This window comes from Lactuca sativa, chromosome 2 (assembly GCF_002870075.4).
Source record: "Lactuca sativa cultivar Salinas chromosome 2, Lsat_Salinas_v11, whole genome shotgun sequence".
NCBI classification, from domain to species: Eukaryota; Viridiplantae; Streptophyta; class Magnoliopsida; order Asterales; family Asteraceae; genus Lactuca; species Lactuca sativa.
In genome coordinates, this window is record NC_056624.2 from 146,242,593 (window position 1) to 146,267,098 (window position 24,506).

Sequence of the window (24,506 nt, forward strand, 5' to 3'; positions counted from 1 at the left end):
TTAAAAGCAAGAATGAGTACTATAAACTCATATTATGTACATGGCCACGATGATAGTTTGTTCCATTAAAGAGCATTATGGTAATTTCACATTAAAGATACAATGTTAGATAGTATAGTGTCTACATAGCTTCTCAAAGTAGTGACTTTTACCCATTTGATGTTAGGGTAATTTCGCAATTTGGTATAAAGGGGTTTGGAGTAATAACAATCCTAGTAAGGTTCTTAGTGGAAATGATTAAAAGATGAAGGGGTAATAGCTTTAGTACGATTAGTTGAGGGTAAAATTCTAAAAAATAAATGCAAAATGTGGTTATCATCTCCATTACGTAGTTACGCTATACAAACCTCACCTCGCTTTCCTTTCTCTGCATCGACCACCACCACCATCCTTACCTCGCTTTCTGTCTTCCATCAGTGATTCTTCCTGGCGCTGCTACCGCATCGAACATCACCACATTCTCCTTCATTCACTTCAGTACTGTGCTCTAAAGTTTGAAGCCCTATTTTTCCCAATTGAAGATTCGATTGTCATTTCCCCAAAGTTTGATTGATTATGGAGTGATTAGGGTTCGAAAAACCTCAATTGGAGCTTAATTCCTCGCATTTGATGTTGCGTTCATCATTACTTGACATCGAAGGTAATGTTATCCTTTCCTCAATCTCTCTTCTCTTCTTCCTTATTGATTGCTCGGGGACGACATCCTCCTCTACTTACTATTATGGTTCTCTAATCCATTCTGACTCCTGTTCACAATCACACACTTACACAAGCAAGTACGAACACACACAATCGAAAACACATAGAAGTACGCAATCACTTAGTGCTGGCTTAGCCCATGTGCAATATAGGCATTGGAACAAGCTCAAAATCTTAAGGGGCCAAAATTTTATTTTGTAGTGTATGCAATCTGCAATTTGCAGCCTATTAATCTGAATTGATCGATTGAACGAAGGTACGAACTGAAGCGGGAAGCCACATCATGATTCACGATCATCGACTAGTACTCGTTTGTTCGTTTAAAAAAAAGCGATCGGCAAAGACAAGAGAAGGGTGAATTGTGAAAGTGATTCACCGATTGAAGCATTCAGCAACAGCAAGACAACAACTCAACGGTTCAGCACCATTCACTCATTCTACAAGGGTTGACGATCTTGTATGAGAAATTGAGTATTATCATGCAAGGGTTAATCATCTGATTTTACCTCCTGCTAATCAACCAATCAGGTAATATTTATGAGTAATTGAGGATTATCAAGTTTATAGTTGTCAATTGAATACTTGAATGATTCATACTTTCATAGATTATTAATTTAATAGAATATTTAATGAATTTAATATTATTGAATGAATTTAATATTTTATTATCAGTTTATCTACTATAGAAATCAGTTTAATAGAATAGTGAATGAATGAATTATTTTCTAAGATTCATAGAAACCAGTTTAGTAGTTTAAATTACGAGTTTATGTTTATTGTAAAATTGTTTATCAAATTATGTTTATTCGAATTTCTTGAATATTGAAAGTTGAAACTTATGAACTTGTAGTGATGAAGTCTAAGCAACCATTCGGTTATCAAAAACGTAAAAAGAGAAAACCAGATGAAGAAAATAGAAAGGTTGATGTCGGTGTTGTAGATAAGTTTATCCATAGACAACCTTTTGAAGAGCACACTGAAGAGAATGTTGAAGAGCACATTAAAGAGCATGTTGAAGAGAACATTAAAGAGCAAGAGCATGTAGAAGTAGAAGAGACAGAAGAGCATGAGCCTGTTAAAGATCTTGTTGATATATATGATCTAAGAAGGTGGGAAAAACTTAACTCTGATGAGATTAAATTTTTTATTGAGAAAGGTCCTAAAGAGATAACAGTATTATGTATGGTACCTATGATAAGTTCACTAGAGGATTTTCTGCAGCTTTGTATACAAGAACTTTATCGAATTTGGAGAAGTGTGATAGAAAATGGATAGTATATTCGAAAGAGCTAGACTGGGTATTTTGTTTTTTTTGTAAAGTGTTTAGAAAAGGGATTTCGAAAGGAAAATTAGATGGTGAAGGTTATGCAGATTGGCACCATGTTACCACTAGGGTTAAAGAACACAAAATTTCTTTGGATCATCTTACAAATAGGAATAAGTGGTTTGACATGCATAAAAGATTGAACTTGAACAAAATAATTGATAAAGTTCAACATGAATAGTTCAAGAAAGAAAGAGATCACTAGAAACAAGTGCTTTTACTAATTATTGCAGTAGTGAAGTTTCTTGCTAAACATAATTTAGCATTTCATGGATCCAATGATAAGTTGTATAAAAAAGGTAACTATAAATTGTATTTTTTGTTCCAGTACGACCAAAAATCTTTTTGTAAATTATGATAACTGATTCCACTTCTTATTTGTTAATTGTATTTAATAGGTAATGGAAATTTTTTTGGTGTCATTGAAATGTTGGAAGAGTTTGACCCGGTTATCAAAGAGCATGTCCAACGGATCACAAGTGAAGGGCTTCATGTGCATTATCTTGGCCACCTAATCCAAAATGAACTAATATCTTTGCTAGCTGAAGAAATTAAAAAAGAACTTATAAAGAAGATAAAGAAAACAAAGTACCACTCAATCAAACTTGATTGTACTCCCAATTTAAATCACCAAGAACATATGAATATAATAGTGAGGTATTTAAAGTTATCATATAATTTTGTTACTATCGAGGAGTCTTTTTTAGGTTTTTTGAATGTTGATGATACCTCCGGAAAAGGATTATTTGATATTACACTTGAAGTGTTAAATTCTCTTGGTCTTCAAATTAATGATATGCGTGGTCAAGGCTATGATAATGGGGAAAACATGAAAGGAAAACACCAAGGAGTGAAAAAGAAATTTTTAGATATAAATCTGTAACAGCCCAAAATCTCAAGTATTGTTAAATTGCATTTTGGGGTGTTTTAAAGGGGAGACTCGGCGAGTTGGATCCAGACTCGCCGAGTAGGGTCGCAGATTTGGTCGCGGTTCGCGACTGGACTCGACGAGTCCAGGTATGGACTCGGCGAGTCGACGCTGTTCAGTGGAAAACCCTAGCCGTTCAGTTGGGAAGTATATAAGGGATCCTATGCCTCCATTGTTCGCCTTTTGACCGACTGAGAAGGGTCCTAAATCGGTTGTGGGCATCCAGAACAAGGATTGAAGATCATTGGTGATTTGAGGAAGTTATTGTCCAAGAAGGAGAAGGTTTTGGCTAATGGGACAGCAAGGGAATCACGTTTTGAGGCTTGGGGACACTGAGAGTGCATGATTCAGGTAATCTTTCGGATTATTTCCTGTTATGTGAATGTGTGCATGGATTTAGGGTTTGTGAAACCCATTTGGAGTCTAGATGGATTGTTATGTTGTTATACAAAAGTTTATACCCTGGTAATAGGATGATTAGAGGTCCAGAAGTCCCATGAGTGTGTTTTTCGGGAATATATGTATCTCAGGAAGCAGTTCGATCGACTGCATGGCGTGGACTCGCCGAGTCGGATGATCAGACTCGGCGAGTAGCTTGAAGATTCACTGGGACTCGCCGAGTTGTTCTTCAGACTCGGCGAGTGGAGTCGGGGTGGCCCCGCGATTCTTCCAGGAGTGACTCGTCGAGTCAAAGAGGATACTCGACGAGTAGAAGGGGAATCTTAGAGGATTGAAGGACGACCAGACTCGCCGAGTCGCCAGGGAACTCGCCGAGTCCAGTCGAGCTGGCAATGGACTGTTGACCAGAGTTGACTGGTGTGATTTCTTAGGGTCAGTTAACGTGGAAGATAGAAGTATTAAATAAGGGATATATGATGTTACAGGGAGCTTGCAGCTCGGAGGATCAAGTGCAAGGGATTTTAGGAGTTGCTATCTTCTAGTGACCGCGAGGTGAGTCTTCTCACTATACTTCACCCGGAAGGGTTTGATTGTGTGACCGGAAGGTCCAGTATGTTATGTGTTATGTTTATATGCTATAAATGGAAAGTTAGCTGCTACGCGTGATATACATGCTTATATATGGGCCGGAAGGCAAGGTATTGTGTGACAGAAAGGTTAGGTATGATATATGATATATGTGCTTTATGTGTTAGAGTAATTGTATTATGTGTTATACATGTGTATGGGCCGGAAGGCGATATATATTATGTGGATCGAAAGATCCGGGCCGGAAGGAAATGTTATGTGGATCGAAAGATCCGGGCCGGAAGGCAATGTTATGTGGACCGAAAGGTCCGGGCCGGAAGGCGTAGGTGCGTAAGGTATATTGGGGAACTCACTAAGCTTCGTGCTTACGTTGTTTATGTTATGTTGTTCAGGTTCTTACAGTAACGCGGGATGGCAACGGTTCGATTGTACACACCGAAGAAAGAGTTGTGTTTTGGAGGATCCTGGTCTTCTATTATAATGGAAATGAAACTACGTTTTGTAATTCGAATGTGAATAAGTTTCTAAACAAGTGTCTTTAATATTAAAATTGATTAATTAAATGAAAATTTTGTTTTTTGAAATTTTGGTGTTACAAATTGGTATCAGAGCCTTGGTTTGAGGGATTCGGACGCGCCTACGGGTAAATCTGGACTCAAACTGAGGAAGTAAGAAAAAGTTTTTCAAATAAATGGTTTTCTAAAAGTGAATAAGAGTTCAAAGAGAAAGCAAGAAAGAGCAGTGTGTACAATCAGCCAGAGCCAAACGGTGATTTCCCAAAATACTCTTACTTTTGTATTATGAAATATCTATTATGCATTTTATGAGATATTATTGCATGCTAGAGACAGGCTAGGTATTTCACATCTTAGGACTAGAGTGGCCTGATTTGTGATGCCTTAGTCTAGGGTTTGCTGTTATATGTGCGTTATGCTTTTGTGTGTATGTGATGAGTGAGAGTATCTAGTTAGAACGCACAAGGGGTAAAGCTACGGGGTACAGAGGTACTTCCGAGGATGAGCCGAGAAGGTGGAGCTACCACAGATGGGGAGTCCTATGTATGCTTCAATGCTCGAATGCTGCTTGCTTTGTGCTTTGTGGAGTTGTCGATGATGGGAGTCAGCTACTAAGTGAGTATGACGATACTCAGGCGGTAGAGGGCTGGCATCATTAGGAACTCTTCAGCAGCTGATAGCAAAGAAGTGGGAGGACAGCGGAAGGGACTAGGGAGTAAACCTAGCCAGATGAGTGCGCTGGTAGAGTAGAGGATTTCGCTGGAAAGCGAGCACGCGCGATGAGATGGGGTGAAAGAGCAGGTTTATCAGCTACTTAGGAACTCTGGGATGGTCCGTGTGGAAAGTATGGGTAGATGTGGCAGGTAGTATGGGCCCGTACTACTGAAAGCAGAGGACCCATACTTGATACAGGGGGCATTCTGAAGGTCCTAAGGAATAGATTGAGGAGTGATGTTATGGTTCGAATACCATACATCGGAGTGGATACAGAGTGATGTTATGGTCAGGGCACCATACATCGGAACAGTTTGAGATAGATGTTGTGGTTCGAGTGATATACATTGGAGCAGATTGAGGAGTGGTGCTATGGTTCAGGTACCATACACCGAAGCATGCTGAGGAGGGATGTCATGGGATGAGTACCAGGGTTCGTAGTGGATGATGCTTGTGGCTATCTTGTTATCCGGTTATCGATCGGACGAGCACGAACGAGCGGGATGCGAGGATTCGCGAGATCCGGCGTGATGAGGTTGCTGCATTGTTGCGGGCTGAGTCGCCAGAATTGTTTGGGTCGATCGGGACCACTATGATTGAAGTAGTTTGATGAGCGAGATGCGGCTTTCGCAAGAGACGGCTGCCGCGGCGGTTACAGCGGCTGTAGCAACGGCAGAGAAAGGGGCTAGTCGGGGTTTTCAGTATCGGGACTTCTATTATGAGAAGCCTCCCACATTCGATGGAGTTCAGGACTCGATTGTTGCTATGAGATGGTTATTAGACACGGAGGGGTGTTTCTCCACGAGTTTATGTCCTGCTGATCAGAGGGTGGGGTGTGCTCTGAACCTGTTGAGGCTCGGGGCGAAGGATTGGTGGAGATTGACCACGAGGTCATTTTCCGATGCGCAGAGGGCTGCGGTTTCATGGGATCAATTCAGAGGGATGTTCAGTACTCGCTATGTTCCGCGGGATGAAAAGGAGAAATTGGCTCGGAAGTCCTTTAAGCTGAAGCAGGATTTGGAGTCGGTGACTGAGAGCACCGGGATGTTTATTGAGAGGGCGATGTTTTGCCCTGAGTTCGCTTCGGAGCAGGCTCAGATGTCCCGATATCCGAGTATGCTCAAGGGGGGGGGGCATCAGACAGTTCGTGTCTGCGCAGAGGCGAGACCGTGTTGGTGTCGCAGGAGGCCGCCATGTGGCGTGAGTTAGAGGTTGAGTTGCAGTTGCGTGAGATGAGGCAGGCCCCGATGCAGTCGCAGTCGGAGCCGAAACGGTCCTTGACCGTAGACGTTAGAATGGGGGATCGGAGCGGTCACACTTGTGGGAAGTGTGAGAGAGAGATGGCACCGGAGCTTGTTGGCCCAGTGGTGCATGCCGCAAGTGCGGAAAGAAGGGGCATGGTGCACGGGATTGTCGGCAGTCAGTGCCAATTCGGGATTTCAGGATTTGTTATCAGTGTCGGCAGGTTGGACATTTGAGGGTCAACCGTCCACAGTTCCCTGCAGGACCGGTGCAGGCTCTAGCATCGGCCACCTTGAGGAGTTCAGGAGGAGGACAGGATGGAGCAGAGCCCAAGGGCTCAGGGTCGTGCTTATCGGCTTGCGGCAGAGGGAGACGGAGCAGAGCCGGAGGCAGCTGCGGGTATGATGCTCTCTTGATGTCTTGAGTAGCTTGTGTTGAATGTGGCGTATTGGTTGTGCTGGTGTCTGGTGTGGACTTCGATGCGGTATTCGTTGTTTCGCAGGTTTGGCATGATTATAGTTTGGTGTTTTGGTACCGGTAGCCTTGTGCAGTTTCCGATGCGATATTCGACCTTTGGCAGGTTGTGGGTTTGGTTATGGGTTATTGCTTGGGAATTCCGTTGGTCATCGTTCGTGAGGGTGGATAGTGGAGATGCGGCACTGGGTTGAATGACGGGTAGCATCTGCAGTTGTGGAGTGGAAAATTGAAAGATCGGACTCTTTTGAGCGGATTGATCAGGGAGGAGATGTGTTTTGCTGAGGGTTGCTTACGCTTGTGGGAAGCAGTCAGTGGGTAAATGTTCTCTTTGTGCAGGATGGTTCTGGAAGGTCGTTAATGACGATCGGTGGCAGTTAGTCAGTGCTTTAGTGGGGGAGAATTGCAAAATTCTCCGGGAGATCGATGAGTATGTAAGAGTGCTTAGCTGTTGGGATTCAGCAGTGTTTGTCAGCGCAAAGTATAGGCCGACGAGAGCGAGTGTGAGTATGCGGGGCGAGATACAGACCTAGGGCATTTGATTGTGGAGGCCTGAGAGGAGGTCGGGATCAAGCTTGAGTAAGTAATCGGAATTTCGCGATCAGAGTATTGGTACGTTTGAGGTACGTGATGGTTGTACTGCATTAATCCCACGGGATTATGTTGTGCATGTTCCTAGAGCTGGAACCGGAAGGTTCCCAGAGTTAGAACCTGAGGGTTCGCAGAGTTGGGTGTACGGACCCACAGAGATATAGCCTCGAGTGGCTAGTATGTGTTATGAGAGTCGGTCCAGTCATACTGGAGACTCTGTTGGTATTGCTGGATTAGTTTGAGACTTGCGGATCGCGTATGTTGCAGTGTGATTGCATTGGAAGGTCTGGCCCCGGGTTATTGATCTTGTTTAGCGGAGGCAGTGATTTTGACGAGTGGAGAGAGTGCATGGGATTGAGAGCCCCTGCGATGAGAACCAGAGTATGTGAATAGCAGTTACGCAAAAAGGGTGGTGTCGCTTGGGGCGAGCACCGTGGCACCGGTTGGAGTGGCATTATGTTCAAGAGGGTTCCGTGGAAAAGGAAAAGAGGAGGGTATGTAACTCCGAAGGGGGTGCAAGTTCACGAAAGTGAAGGCTGCAGAGCAGAGTTATGGTTAGAGTATTTCGAGTATGGTTTTGAGCATCGTGTTTGCGGCAGTGGAGTAGAAACCCATCCGGTTGGGATGTCTGTTGAGGCTCAGAAGGGATGCATGGAGAGAGAAAATTTTAAATTCTCAGTGTGAATCTGATCAGAGTGTAGGGTGGATGTGGTGGTTCATCTTGGGAGATGTTCGAGGATATCATCAGTGTATCGGGTCTTTCCACCTGCGGGTGTTGGGACTAGTTCAGTATGTGTATGTGATGGCAAGAGGGAACTTGTGAGAGTTGGTCTGAGAGGGAGAACGGATCTCTCAGTCGGTCCGGAATGGGCAAAGTGGGCTTTGGATCGGGGATCCGGTGGTTCAGGGTTTCCTAACCCTTATGGGTTGAGTGATCGAGATTTGGAGCAGAGTGCATCTTGGGTAATTTCCGATTTCAGAGAGTGATGAGCAGTTCAGAGTTCGTACTTTAGTTGACAAAGCAGACTCAGCAGGTTAAAGAGAGTTAGTGATTGTCTAGAGTTAACAGGAAAGTTATGCAGGCAGACGTCGTTACGAGTATGTGATTCAGGTCAGCGACTTCGTATTTCTGACGGGGTGCTTCGATTTAGGAAGAGGGGTAAATGGGGGGGGGGGCCCGGTATGTTGGGTCTTTTCGTGAAGGTGCGAAGGTAGGAAGGGTGGCCTATTGTTTGGAGCTGTCAACGGAATTGGGACGGATCCATGACACTGGTATGTGTCGCAGTTGAAGAGGTGTATAGCGGATGAGTCAGCAGTGGTTCTACTAGAGAACGATTAGGTGGAAGCGAGCCTGTGTTACGTCGAGAGGCCAGCGGCCGTCGGAGATCGGAAGATCAAGGTTCTGAGGAACAAGGAGGTACCTCTGGTATTGGTTCAGTAGCGGTCTCGGGAGAGATCGGTAGTGTCTAGGGAAGCCGAAACGTGAGATGCGGGAGCAACAGCCAGAGCTATTTTCAGAGTGAGACTTCGAGGGCGAAGTCTAATTCTAGTGGGGGAGAATTGTAACAGCCCAAAATCTCAAGTATTGTTAAATTGCATTTTGGGGTGTTTTAAAGGGGAGACTCGGCGAGTTGGATCCAGACTCGCCGAGTAGGGTCGCAGATTTGGTCGCGGATTCGCGACTGGACTCGACGAGTCCAGGTATGGACTCGGCGAGTCGACGCTGTTCAGTGGAAAACCCTAGCCGTTCAGTTGGGAAGTATATAAGGGATCCTATGCCTCCATTGTTCGCCTTTTGACCGACTGAGAAGGGTCCTAAATCGGTTGTGGGCATCCAGAACAAGGATTGAAGATCATTGGTGATTTGAGGAAGTTATTGTCCAAGAAGGAGAAGGTTTTGGCTAATGGGACAGCAAGGGAATCACGTTTTGAGGCTTGGGGACACTGAGAGTGCATGATTCAGGTAATCTTTCGGATTATTTCCTGTTATGTGAATGTGTGCATGGATTTAGGGTTTGTGAAACCCATTTGGAGTCTAGATGGATTGTTATGTTGTTATACAAAAGTTTATACCCTGGTAATAGGATGATTAGAGGTCCAGAAGTCCCATGAGTGTGTTTTTCGGGAATATATGTATCTCAGGAAGCAGTTCGATCGACTGCATGGCGTGGACTCGCCGAGTCGGATGATCAGACTCGGCGAGTAGCTTGAAGATTCACTGGGACTCGCCGAGTTGTTCTTCAGACTCGGCGAGTGGAGTCGGGGTGGCCCCGCGATTCTTCCAGGAGTGACTCGTCGAGTCAAAGAGGATACTCGACGAGTAGAAGGGGAATCTTAGAGGATTGAAGGACGACCAGACTCGCCGAGTCGCCAGGGAACTCGCCGAGTCCAGTCGAGCTGGCAATGGACTGTTGACCAGAGTTGACTGGTGTGATTTCTTAGGGTCAGTTAACGTGGAAGATAGAAGTATTAAATAAGGGATATATGATGTTACAGGGAGCTTGCAGCTCGGAGGATCAAGTGCAAGGGATTTTAGGAGTTGCTATCTTCTAGTGACCGCGAGGTGAGTCTTCTCACTATACTTCACCCGGAAGGGTTTGATTGTGTGACCGGAAGGTCCAGTATGTTATGTGTTATGTTTATATGCTATAAATGGAAAGTTAGCTGCTACGCGTGATATACATGCTTATATATGGGCCGGAAGGCAAGGTATTGTGTGACAGAAAGGTTAGGTATGATATATGATATATGTGCTTTATGTGTTAGAGTAATTGTATTATGTGTTATACATGTGTATGGGCCGGAAGGCGATATATATTATGTGGATCGAAAGATCCGGGCCGGAAGGAAATGTTATGTGGATCGAAAGATCCGGGCCGGAAGGCAATGTTATGTGGACCGAAAGGTCCGGGCCGGAAGGCGTAGGTGCGTAAGGTATATTGGGGAACTCACTAAGCTTCGTGCTTACGTTGTTTATGTTATGTTGTTCAGGTTCTTACAGTAACGCGGGATGGCAACGGTTCGATTGTACACACCGAAGAAAGAGTTGTGTTTTGGAGGATCCTGGTCTTCTATTATAATGGAAATGAAACTACGTTTTGTAATTCGAATGTGAATAAGTTTCTAAACAAGTGTCTTTAATATTAAAATTGATTAATTAAATGAAAATTTTGTTTTTTGAAATTTTGGTGTTACAAATTGGTATCAGAGCCTTGGTTTGAGGGATTCGGACGCGCCTACGGGTAAATCTGGACTCAAACTGAGGAAGTAAGAAAAAGTTTTTCAAATAAATGGTTTTCTAAAAGTGAATAAGAGTTCAAAGAGAAAGCAAGAAAGAGCAGTGTGTACAATCAGCCAGAGCCAAACGGTGATTTCCCAAAATACTCTTACTTTTGTATTATGAAATATCTATTATGCATTTTATGAGATATTATTGCATGCTAGAGACAGGCTAGGTATTTCACATCTTAGGACTAGAGTGGCCTGATTTGTGATGCCTTAGTCTAGGGTTTGCTGTTATATGTGCGTTATGCTTTTGTGTGTATGTGATGAGTGAGAGTATCTAGTTAGAACGCACAAGGGGTAAAGCTACGGGGTACAGAGGTACTTCCGAGGATGAGCCGAGAAGGTGGAGCTACCACAGATGGGGAGTCCTATGTATGCTTCAATGCTCGAATGCTGCTTGCTTTGTGCTTTGTGGAGTTGTCGATGATGGGAGTCAGCTACTAAGTGAGTATGACGATACTCAGGCGGTAGAGGGCTGGCATCATTAGGAACTCTTCAGCAGCTGATAGCAAAGAAGTGGGAGGACAGCGGAAGGGACTAGGGAGTAAACCTAGCCAGATGAGTGCGCTGGTAGAGTAGAGGATTTCGCTGGAAAGCGAGCACGCGCGATGAGATGGGGTGAAAGAGCAGGTTTATCAGCTACTTAGGAACTCTGGGATGGTCCGTGTGGAAAGTATGGGTAGATGTGGCAGGTAGTATGGGCCCGTACTACTGAAAGCAGAGGACCCATACTTGATACAGGGGGCATTCTGAAGGTCCTAAGGAATAGATTGAGGAGTGATGTTATGGTTCGAATACCATACATCGGAGTGGATACAGAGTGATGTTATGGTCAGGGCACCATACATCGGAACAGTTTGAGATAGATGTTGTGGTTCGAGTGATATACATTGGAGCAGATTGAGGAGTGGTGCTATGGTTCAGGTACCATACACCGAAGCATGCTGAGGAGGGATGTCATGGGATGAGTACCAGGGTTCGTAGTGGATGATGCTTGTGGCTATCTTGTTATCCGGTTATCGATCGGACGAGCACGAACGAGCGGGATGCGAGGATTCGCGAGATCCGGCGTGATGAGGTTGCTGCATTGTTGCGGGCTGAGTCGCCAGAATTGTTTGGGTCGATCGGGACCACTATGATTGAAGTAGTTTGATGAGCGAGATGCGGCTTTCGCAAGAGACGGCTGCCGCGGCGGTTACAGCGGCTGTAGCAACGGCAGAGAAAGGGGCTAGTCGGGGTTTTCAGTATCGGGACTTCTATTATGAGAAGCCTCCCACATTCGATGGAGTTCAGGACTCGATTGTTGCTATGAGATGGTTATTAGACACGGAGGGGTGTTTCTCCACGAGTTTATGTCCTGCTGATCAGAGGGTGGGGTGTGCTCTGAACCTGTTGAGGCTCGGGGCGAAGGATTGGTGGAGATTGACCACGAGGTCATTTTCCGATGCGCAGAGGGCTGCGGTTTCATGGGATCAATTCAGAGGGATGTTCAGTACTCGCTATGTTCCGCGGGATGAAAAGGAGAAATTGGCTCGGAAGTCCTTTAAGCTGAAGCAGGATTTGGAGTCGGTGACTGAGAGCACCGGGATGTTTATTGAGAGGGCGATGTTTTGCCCTGAGTTCGCTTCGGAGCAGGCTCAGATGTCCCGATATCCGAGTATGCTCAAGGGGGGGGGCATCAGACAGTTCGTGTCTGCGCAGAGGCGAGACCGTGTTGGTGTCGCAGGAGGCCGCCATGTGGCGTGAGTTAGAGGTTGAGTTGCAGTTGCGTGAGATGAGGCAGGCCCCGATGCAGTCGCAGTCGGAGCCGAAACGGTCCTTGACCGTAGACGTTAGAATGGGGGATCGGAGCGGTCACACTTGTGGGAAGTGTGAGAGAGAGATGGCACCGGAGCTTGTTGGCCCAGTGGTGCATGCCGCAAGTGCGGAAAGAAGGGGCATGGTGCACGGGATTGTCGGCAGTCAGTGCCAATTCGGGATTTCAGGATTTGTTATCAGTGTCGGCAGGTTGGACATTTGAGGGTCAACCGTCCACAGTTCCCTGCAGGACCGGTGCAGGCTCTAGCATCGGCCACCTTGAGGAGTTCAGGAGGAGGACAGGATGGAGCAGAGCCCAAGGGCTCAGGGTCGTGCTTATCGGCTTGCGGCAGAGGGAGACGGAGCAGTGCCGGAGGCAGCTGCGGGTATGATGCTCTCTTGATGTCTTGAGTAGCTTGTGTTGAATGTGGCGTATTGGTTGTGCTGGTGTCTGGTGTGGACTTCGATGCGGTATTCGTTGTTTCGCAGGTTTGGCATGATTATAGTTTGGTGTTTTGGTACCGGTAGCCTTGTGCAGTTTCCGATGCGATATTCGACCTTTGGCAGGTTGTGGGTTTGGTTATGGGTTATTGCTTGGGAATTCCGTTGGTCATCGTTCGTGAGGGTGGATAGTGGAGATGCGGCACTGGGTTGAATGACGGGTAGCATTTGCAGTTGTGGAGTGGAAAATTGAAAGATCGGACTCTTTTGAGCGGATTGATCAGGGAGGAGATGTGTTTTGCTGAGGGTTGCTATTAAACTGCAACATGAGGATGTACGGGAATCTTTACTTCAAGTTGGAGAAAAAGATTATGATGTTGCAATTGCAAGTGAAGCAATGTCACTAGCAGAAAAAGAACTTAGTGACTTTGAATTTTTGGTATCAACTGTTGTTTGGTATGAAGTACTAAACCATGTGAATATTGAGAGTAAGAAGTTACAATCAAAGGATATGCATCTTGATAATGCTATTACAGAAATAAACAAATTGATTGGGCACTTTAAGGATCATTGAGAAACTGGTTTTTCAAAAGCGATTGTTGAAGCTAAGGAGATTTTTATTGAAATGGGTATTGATCCAATATTTCCACCAAAGCTAAGGAGAAACTGGTTTTTCAAAAGCGATTTTCGAGGTGTAGATGTTTCCTAATGGCTTTTTTTGATTTTCCTTTCGCAATGAATTGATCTAGGATCAATTGCCTTAGGTATGAGTGTTCGATTGCTTGACAAGGGATTCCCTCTTTAGTTACATTTCATTCCTGGAATCCAATTCCGGACAACAAATGGCCCTTACCAAGTACTCCATTACCACAAACAATTCAAATTATATTTTCATAATGTTTCTTATCCAATACATTTTAAGTGTCTTTTAGTAGGTAAATGGCATCAATCAAATCTATACATGTATTTAGGACTTAACAAACCTAGGTGGATAAATGTTCACTTTTAAGTTCTATGTCTCATGTGCATGTGGGAATACGAAAGATATTGTAACACCCGTTTATTAAATAAATAAATAGTAAAAAATTAATATGAATAGTATCCCTAAAATCCATAATATCTCGTGAGGTGTTTGTTTTGGGGAGCCAAATGTTATAATTTGGATTATTCGGGTGTTAAAGTGTAGTATCGAGATTTATTTTTTAAAGATTTTTAGAAGATAGGGGGTATTTGGTAAGTGTTAGACTTAATATGAAAGGATTTATGGAAGCAGGGGTTAAAGAGTAAATTCTGGACCTAAGTTGAAAAGGTTTTGCAAAGGAGGAGCCATTTGGTAACATGAGGACTTCAGTTGTAAATAATTTGTAGAGGGAGGGGCTGCTTGGAAAAATTTTGGAGTTAATTTGTGAGGGATTTCAGAAGGCAGGGTTTAAATGCTAAATGTTGGAGCTAGTTTGAAAAGATTCTTATGGGGAGGGCTCGAAGTGTAAAAATGAAACAAGATTTGAAATTCACGGGCGTAACCCGTCACCCTCCTGGTTGCCTTTATATATATGGTAACAAGCCCTAACCCTAATGCAACCTCATCATCCGCCACCACCACCCTTATACCTCCCTTCCACCTTTGGCGCCACCAATCGTTCAAACACCACCGTCATGCCTAGTTGTCGGTGACGACGAGGACCACCGGTGAAGCTGAGAGCGCCCATTGCCACCACCTCGGCGTCCTCCTTTTTCTTCTTCTCTGTGTCGTTCTGACCACCACCCGCTTTGGAGCTCGTCCCACAGCAGCTAGCTGCTGCCATAACCGCTTATACAACCAACAAAGGAGACTGTTCCATTGATTTTTTCTCTCCGACTGCCATGAGCCACCGCGACGGTCGCCATCTTTGGATGCATTTTTGGTGTGAACTAGCGTATGTTGACGTATTTGCTCGGCATGGGACCAAGAGAAAGCATCGCCACCACCGTGAGGTGGTGGCAGTCATCGCAAATCAATGCCTACCGCCATTTCTACTACCTTCTACCGTCTCTACCGTATCTTGGCACCACCAGCAACTATGGGAGGTGGATGTGAGTTTGTGTATGGCTGTGTATTCGAGTAGACCTGTTGGTTTCAGTTTTCATAAGGTTGTAGGTGTGATGGTTTGGCCGGAAAACCCACCACCACCTCCGTGAGGTGGTGGCTGCCACCATGTACCACCCCAAAGCACCACAAGGGTGGTTGTGTGTGTGTTTACCTTGTTGTGTGTGTGAGTTTACTGTATGTTAAAGCATTGTAAAATTGTAATTAGTGACTAGTATAATAAAGAAAACTCATAACCACCACTATGAGGTGGTGGCTGCCGCCTCCTGCCACCACCAACCACTGTGTTGGGTGGCGGTGTGATTTTTCTTGTGTTTAGTTGCTTTTGGGATGCTTGGACAAAAATGGACTGGAACCATAACCACCACCGTGAGGTCGTGGCCGCCGCCGTTGACCACCATTACCCGAGGTGGTAGTAGGTGGTGCCGGACTTATGAGACCCTAGTGGGCCTAATGAAACCCTAATTGATCTAAAGACTTAGCTTTTGGGCCTATTGGATTGTGATTGGGTTGGAAACCCTAATTAGGGTTTAGAAAACCCTAATTTTGGATATATGTGTTGTGGAGTGTCGGGACCCGCATTTTGGATGACCGGATTGGGATTATGTATTAAGCCGACCACACTATATGATTTACCAAATAGATTGGTGGACCTAATGGATGAAGTCATTAGTGGGTTAAGTGAGAAACACTTAACCCTAATCGTCATTTAATGTGAAAACCCTAATTTTGATTGGGCCTTGAGTTGGGCCTTCCTATTGGGCTTTGATGAGTGGGCTATTGATGGGCCATCCAAGAACAATCATATGGGCTAAGAATATATGGATGGGCTTTAGGGTAAGGTCAATGTGAGGGTTTGGGCCTAATATGGAAAATTAGGCTATAGGTGGGCCATAACTGAGCCTTAAGGATCATGAGAGGTTAGACCATTGGAAATGCCAAATGTATATACTAGAATAAATGGTTAGGCCTTAGGGTAATACCATGTAAAGGATTGGGCCCAATTTGGAAAATTGGGCCAAATGTTAGGCATTGATTCATAGTTTGACTTTTGGGCCTTGAGCTTGAATCATGCTAAGATAGGGGTAAAGTAGTCTTTTACCCCCATGCATGGACTTATGGTTATGTTTTGGAACCTAATTATTAATTGGGTATTCTTTTGATGTTGATAGTTCCAGAATCTACCGTCCAGTAGTCCGGCTTTTGTTTGCGGGACTTCAGCAGCGCGAGGTGAGTTACCTGCCACTAGAGGTGGGTTTATGGCACTAATGTCGGCCCACCAGTAGGTGATTATTGATGAGATGATTATCTTTGTGATAATCGTTTGTTTTCCACTATCTGATATGCTTTGTGTGCTAGGATGCTCTGTTATATGTGTTAGTAGTAGTTAGGGTGATATAGTCAGTACCCATGCATGCCTACCAGTATGTTTATGTTATGTTATTATGTGGTAGTGGTAGGGGTGAAATAGTACTTGTAGCCGGTTTAGATAAATCGAAGGGTAGGTTGAGCACCCTAGATTGCATGACATGGGTAGGTCGGGCACCCCAGAATTTCCTGGCAGGGTAGGTCGGGCACGACAGAATTGCCTGACAAGTTAGGTAGAGCACCCCAAAATTGCTTGACATGTGTATGTCAGGTACCCCCGAATTGCCCGACAGTATGTTATTTGTATGGAATGTATGATGGGGGAACTCACTAAGCCCCGTGATTACGATTTTCAGTTTTGGTTTCAGGTACTTCGTTTCAAAGGATAGGAACCAGCTCGATCGCAATGCATCACACTATGTTTTCCGCATATGAGATCTCTGGGATTACACTCTGATATTGTTTATGATAACATGTTTTGATTATTGGTGCTTTGGTTTTGAAATGGGATGTCATTATAGATGTTTTTGTTACACTGTTGGTTTTATAATAGCCTAATTAAAAATGAAATTTTTTGGTCTTGAATTTTGGGATGTTACTAGTTGGTATCAGAGGCTTGGTTTTAGGGATTCTGGCACACTCTCGGGTGTGTCTGGACTCAAACTGAGGACTTGGTACGAAATTTTTCAATAGAAAAAAACATTTTATCAATTTTTTTTGAAAAGAACTTTGAAAAGAACAAGGTGTGTGATGCATGCAATCAGCCGAGCTCAAGTAAGTTTTTCCCAATATACCCATACATGTTATGTTATGATATGCTATAATTATGAGACCTACATGCTAGATTAGGGTTAAGGATCGAGGAAGGATGCCTTATATGCCTACTATATGTGCATGTAGATCTGCATGCGAGTATTGATAAGTCAGGGATAGGATAGCCTGTTAAGTCAGGAATGGGATTCAGATTCTGGTTCCGGCTCAGGAGCAAGCCCTAGGTCAGTCGATGTGTGATCGCAGAAGTTCGTCTCATCGGAGATTAATCACGGAGTTTTGGGAGTGGACCTCGGTGGTCTTTCGTTCAGCCAAGGAAGGGATTTGGGAACTTTCAACAGTAATCTCAGAGCCTTTTGGGCCTGATTTGTCGTGGGTCAGTTAGGGGCTCATCTGAAGCCAAAAGCCTATGAACCCTTAGAATACTTTAGGAAGGAGGATCCTATAGTTAATTCATGTCATCAAGATCGAAAGGGAATTTTGCACCATGATATCAGGAGGGTCAAAGTATCTCTGGAGAAGGTGATCAAGATTCCTCCAGATGTTGAGGGTATGTCATCTTCTACTGCTACTAGGTAGATGTCATGAATCTGGATCGCTTTGGAATTCTGAGTGCGTTTGGATAAGTCAGATCTCGGGTCGGTTATCTGCTATCGCCTGGGTTATCAAGGGTTGTCATATGCAATTCTGCATGCCAAAAGGTCCTTGATGAACCTACAGAGGGACGTACATTGCAAAGAGGGTTTCACGTGTATCGTTATCATCCCGGATCTTTGTCAGGATCTGTGCAGGAGTATTATTTACAGGAAATTTGGTCAGGGGTATAGCGATAGCTCTCTAGTGAAGTCATAGTTCAATGGTTCTATCATTGTTCAGGTATGGTTGATAGTTGTTTATGGAAGAACTTTGGAGTCCAAGGCACTACCGTTGCCAGGAAAGGACTGGTAGCATGAATATGGTAGTGTCAGTTGCAGGTGTTAGACGCATAAGTGTTTGGTCATTGGATGTTCAAGAGAATTGTATTTTCACATTGGTTGTGATCGGTAGAGTTTAGTGGTGCTGCGGATTGGAAGTGTGAACGAGGATTCGTCAGCCAGGGTGAAGATTAAGGCCTCAAGTTGTCAGCATGGAAGATGGATTGAAGTGTCAGACTAGACCAAATTTTAGAGGATGGGTGATCTTAGGGTTTAACTGGTAAGTGATCGCTAGCAATGGTAAGCACAAGTTGTCATCAATGGATTATTAGAAAGCAAGAAGGATTGGGAATCCTTCAATTCTCACGTGCCATGAAGGGTAAGTTGAATCTAAGTGGGGGAGAATTGATTCGGTATTCAAGAGAAGAAATAGGTGTGAAACTAAAAACAGTTTCGCATCCCCATCAAGCCGTGTAGGTTGAGGATTGGGTGAGTTGGGTGTTTAGAAAACGTTCCAACATTTGGTTCACGCTTTTCTTTGGCATCAGATAACAGGTTTAGGGAACCAGGTTAGAGCTCTAGTTAGGAATCAAGTTCAGTTGAGTGTTAGGTCGAGTGCGTGTTCGACCGGTATGGAAAGTGTTGTAAGTCTAAGGGTGTAGCCGTAGCATTCACGAGGTTGGCAGATAGTGCTAGAGTGTTCTAAGTCTGCGGGCATAGTCGTAGCATTCACGAGGTTGACAAAGAGTTCTAGAATGTTGTAAGTCTATAGGTGTAGCCGTAGCATTCACGAGGTTAGCAAATTGTGCTTGAGTGTTGTATGTTTGGGGGCGTAGCCATAGCATTCACAAGGTTGGAAGATAGTGCTAGAGTGTCGTAAGTCTGTGGGTGTAGCCGTAGCATTCACGAGGATAACAGATAGTGCTAGAATGTTGTAAGTCTACGGGTGTAGCCATAGCATTCACGAGGTTGGGAGATAGTGCCAGAGTGTTGTAAGACTGTGGGTGTAGCCGTAGCATTCACTAGGTTGGTAGATAAATTAAGAGAAATATTAGATCACGGAAAGAACAGTAGTACCCACCGGTTCGGGTGCAACAGTAAAGGCGTGGAAAATCCACACATTGGTTTATGAATTTCCACAGAGGAATTAGACCTGGTTGAGCCAGTGATAAGACTGTAGGAACACCACTACAGTTATGGGACTAGGGAAGCAATGAACCGTATAAGATTGGTTGTGATATAAGGCTACCATTGGTAAGGTAGCAATCACTTTTAGCCTTAGATTGGTGACATCAACACTCGAAGTATGGACCCGATCAGTTAGATCAGAAGGTTGTTAGAACCATAAAGGTAACATAAGTATTGGTAGATATTGACAGAAGAGGATTTTTTCGAAATTCGTATGGGGATTACTGTGTGGGAATCCTTTTACCTCAGCGACCGAGTCGAGACCCGGTAGCTCAGATGACTGAAAAATGAAATGAGACCAGGAAGGTCTCAGTAGATTTTGGAAAGCAACCATGTGGCAACATGGTGTTTCGGGAAATTTTAGTGTTTGGGCAGTATTAGAATTTGCGCTTTAGGTTACAAGTACGGACGGGATAGCTGATTGATTGGGAAGTGACAAGTCACTCACAGTGGGATTAAATAATCTCAGAGTAGTCGATTTGATCCTGTTACACAACTCTCATCTGATTCTAACCGTTGTAGGGATGGATCTTCTACTCGAAGGATTATTTGATCCTTCTGTCAAGAACAAGTGCTCTATGGTTGACTATGGTCAATGATTTTTCTTGAATGGTAGCATCAAGATAACCAAGGCAGAGAGTGTGCATTTGGTCAGTTAGTCGAGGAAAATTAATCTTAGAAAAGCTCAACATGGACGGTTTGTTAGGGAGTCATACCACCTCGAGACTGCAGATTCCATACAAAGTAGATGTGATCTTGTTGCAAGGAATTCATTTATCTACGGATTTTAGAACCCTGAGAGGGTTGGTTACGGTTACCCTTGGAAGGCTAGGGTGTGTCCGGGGTTCTTGTCATGTTACTTGATTGGTTTGGCGTGTAAGTGATGGTAAGGAATGATTTCAAGGATGAAATCTAATTTAAGTGGGGGAGAGTTGTAACACCCATTTATTAAATAAATAAACAGAAAAAAATAATATGAATAGTAGCCAAATGTTATAATTTGGATTATTCAGGGGTTAAAGTGTAGTTTTGGGATTTACTTTGTAAAGATTTTTAGAAGACAGCGAGTATTTGGTATGTATTAGACTTAATATGAAAGGATTTACGTAAGCATGGGCTAAAGAGTAAATTTTGGACCTAAGTTGAAAAGGATTTGTAGTGGAGGGGCCATTTGGTAACATGAGGACTTCAGTTGAAAATAATTTGTAGATGGAGGGGCTGCTTGGTAAAATTTCGGACTTAATTTATACGGGATTTCAGAAAGCAGGGTTTAAATGGTAAACATTGGAGCTAATTTGAATAGATTATTATGGGGAGGATTGGAAGTGTAAAAGTGAAAAAAGATTTGAAATTCACGGGCATAACCCGTCACCCACCTAGTTGCCTTCATATATATTGTAACAAAACCTAACCCTAATGGAACCTCATCAAGCGCCACCACCACCCTTATACCTCCATTCCACCTTCGTTGTCGCCATTCGTTGAAACCCCTCTGTCGTGCACTACTGTCGGTGACGAAGAGGACCGCCGGCAAATCTATAAGCTCCCATTGCCACCTCTCTGCCGTCCTCGTTTTTCTTGTTCTCTATTTTTGTCGCCGTTCGCATCCTTACTCGGCTGTTTCCGGTGCCATTCCGACCACCGCCCGCTTTGGAGCTCGTCCCACAGCAGTTAGCCGCCGCCACCACCGATTATACAACCAATGAAGGAGACTGTTCCATCGCTTTTTTCCCTCTGACTACCATGAGCCACCGTGAGGGTAGCTGTGTTTGGATGCATTTCCAGCATGAACTCACGTATGTTGACGTGTTTGTTGCCCAGGGGATGATGGGATGTCAAGCCCACCAAGCAAATTACACCCTTTGATTGCTAAATAAACGTAATATAATGGTAAAAAGGGGTATCGATCCTCGGGGAAATGGTTGTATTCAATCACCAATGCAATTCAATAGAACTAGTGAAATTAAACTAATTAATTACAATTAAACTAAAAGGGGGGTTTTTGATTACTTGAAAACTAAAATATTTAAATAACTAAAAACCTTGCAATTAAGCAAGTTGATGAGATGCTCAAAGGTTGGAAATAATTGGTTAACTAAGGCAATTCAACACAATGAACATTTGTGTGTTTATCATTAGGATCTAATACAAAGCTTATCCTTCATCCCAAATTGGTTATAGAAATCATGAAGCATGATATGCCAAGATTCCTCATAGGTAGTATGGAGGTTGGGGAAGCCCACAACACACCTTCTTAATTAAGATCAAGGGTCAATTGAAGCAATTAATCCCAAGAAATCAATTAGCCTTAAGAATGAAGGAATCCCTAATTCCTAGAGGATGTCAACTGCTTACAAATCCATAAAGGAGATATGATTCATAAGCTAGAGATGATTTCTACCATCATAAAGCCTTTGTTCTAGATAAATTCAATGATCCAATGCAAAATCAATGAAATAAATCAACCATTGCTCAATCAAATACTAAGCTCATGATCAAAGCATCAATTAAGCATAAGAATTGCAAACTAGAATCATAAACACGGAATAAATTGATAATCAACATAAATCCTTCAAAACCCACAAACATTCATTGGTTTTCAGCCAAAGTCAACCAAATAAGAGTATTAGCCACTCATGGCAACAAAGTAACAAGAATAATAATCTAATTGCATAAAGAAACTACCTAAAATTTGGAAAGATGAAATGAAATGATTTCTAGGTCCCAAAATCGCCTCTTGCAGCTCTCTAATGGTGGAAAATCATGAATTAGAGTCTAGATCTGATCCTCAAGAGTTATGGTGTGCCAAATGACCAAAATGACCAAACTGGGCAGTTGCGCGGGTACCCGCGCGACGGAAATTCCACCCGCGCAAATGTTGCTGTAATGCTATTGGTCCACCAAGCCACTCCACCCTTCCACTACCAAAGATTCCTTTGGTCTCCCTCCTAGTCCATGTAATTTGAAATGCACCAATCATCATTTAGCCACCAAATAGATACTCCAAGCCCAAAATTTGAATTTTATGATCCATCTTCACAAGCCCAAATAATCCAAGCCAATAACTTTCAAAGCCTAATTCTTCCTCTTTGATTCCGCCAAGCCCAATAATGCCTCGGGAGCCCACTATGCCCGTCTCCAATCAACCCGCAACCGCAACAAGCACCGAAAAACCTAAATATCTCATGCAACATAACAAGCACCCGGTACGATCCATACTAAAGAAAAATAAATAAAATACAATGCATTAATGATAAAAAAGATCTAAAAATCTAAAATAAACTAATAAAAATAAGGAAATAAAATAAGCAATCAAATCACCCCAAGCTTAAACCTAACTTGTCCTCAAGTTAGAACAAGACTAAAAATGAGCTCGGGATGAACTATCTAAAAAGGAAAAAAGAAAGATACCATAGAACTTGATCAACATCAGTCAACATGGTCAGAATTATTCCTTCAATGGACCCTACGCATCTTCAAAATGTTCCCCGCTTTAGAGCCATAAACCACATTCTTAACCACTTGATGGGCGAATAGATCACGGCTGGATGCGGTTGCGGTGTGCAAAACAAAGGAAACAGAGATGCGCCCAGTGGGGGCACTTTAAATCACCAATGTAGACCATAGTGCATGAAGGAAAGGCGCCTCTTCACACACTATGATTCCTACATTTGTCAGGCCAAAGTGTATAATAACGAAATAGGGTTTTGCAGCTCGGCCTCCGGGCAAACATCCGGTTTCAGAAGCTTTTCCCTTGTACTATCCTTTACAGTCTACCGTCTCGTCGTCGGGGCCTTTTCTCACCTAAAATCAAAAATAAAATAAAACAAAATAATAAAAACTCTACTTAACCTAAATCTAAACCTAATAACCTAACTCTTCAATCTTGAACTTCTCTTATTGGGTCTTCAATCGCATTTGCTGCTTGACATTCAACTTTCTGGATTTTTTTTTGGAGAAGTCTTGAACTTGGAGTCTTGTTCTTCTTTTTGTGTTGCTCTTTTTCTTCATTTTTCTTCTTTGTTTTTGTTGCTTTTCTTTAATCCTCTTCATTGTTTCTTTTTGTCTTCACTTTTTCCAATTTCTTCATTTTTTTTGTCTTTCTTCTTCGAAGGTCTAAGGAATTTCACCATGTAAGATAGGATGGAGGCTAACATGAACACCTAATGATCATTGACAATGTGCCAAGATCAACTAAAAAGGGTGGGGAATGACTCAAAAATGGGTGTTACCGAAAAAACTTGGTTCCAAGAGATGTGAATTAGGGGACCCACTTCAAAGTTCATCAAACACCTAAATGCAAGGTGTGATAAACAAAATCTATCTAACTATCTACTCTAGACCCCTAGAAAAATCATAACCTATCCTAAAAAGGCGGTGAGAATCTAACTAAGCAAGGCTCGGACGAGACTCGGGAGTACTAAGGGGTACTCCCCCCAAAACCAAGATGCGAGTCTTCAATATCTTCATTGTCTTCAAAATACCATACCGGGCTAGTCTTTGCTCACACACATTGGCATGACCAACCACATCCCTCCACACCTAGACCCAATCAATCTACCTGCATCTGACCCCCACACAAGCGGTCTCAAAGTGGTCTGTGTGGCTCAAAACGTGTCCCATTCATCAAATACAAGGAATTCCATATCAAGACCCGGGACCAATCTATGATTCAATACTTATGACTCGGCGCTATGGTACCTGTAGGGATGAGAAGACAAGAGAGAACAAAAATGCATGAACTTAACCTAGAATGCATCTAAAAAGTATGAAAATTAGAAAAGAAAGAAAGAAAATATGCAATATGTTTGAATTTTTTATGCAATTTTTATGAATGCCCTAAATGACTAACTCTAAATGCAACTATATACAACCTAAATGCAATAAAAATAAAAGATTAGATTACCTCACCCCAAGCTTAAAATTAAGCATTGTCCTCAATGCTTAGGATGAGAGTAAGGAAGGATCATACCAGGATCAAGGTAGAGGAGGACCGCGAGGACGGTATGGAAGCAACACATGGGTCGCATAATGATGCTTGGATGGAGTTCTTGGCCGCCTAAATACACATGGATTAAAGCATGGTCGCGCAAAGGATGCATATGAAGTGGCTTGAAATTTTCTTATGAAATGACATATTTGCGCGGGTACCCTCACAAACTTTGCGCGGGTGGGGGGCAGT

At 43.4% G+C, this 24,506-nt stretch overlaps 1 protein-coding gene across 1 annotated transcript; it reads left to right on the forward strand.

The window, feature by feature from the left end:
* Positions 1–1,551: 1,551 nt before the first annotated feature.
* Positions 1,552–13,571, forward strand: LOC111885130 (uncharacterized). The gene is made up of 5 exons (XM_023881412.1): positions 1,552–1,879; positions 2,257–2,322; positions 2,422–2,634; positions 2,731–2,873; positions 13,329–13,571. The coding sequence occupies exons 1-5, from the start codon at positions 1,552–1,554 to the stop codon at positions 13,569–13,571; spliced, it is 993 nt and encodes a 330-aa protein (XP_023737180.1).
* Positions 13,572–24,506: the final 10,935 nt, after the last annotated feature.

What these genes read in the sequence shown, in the direction of transcription:
- LOC111885130 (XM_023881412.1), top strand. Translation starts at nt 1,552, where the DNA reads ATGAAGTCTAAGCAACCATTCGGTTATCAAAAACGTAAAAAGAGAAAA. An exon ending in CCACTCAATCAAACTTGATT is followed by an intron (nt 2,635 to 2,730) that starts GTACTCCCAATT and finishes AGTCTTTTTTAG; the next exon opens with GTTTTTTGAATGTTGATGAT. An exon ending in TGAAAGGAAAACACCAAGGA is followed by an intron (nt 2,874 to 13,328) that starts GTGAAAAAGAAA and finishes CTGCAACATGAG; the next exon opens with GATGTACGGGAATCTTTACT.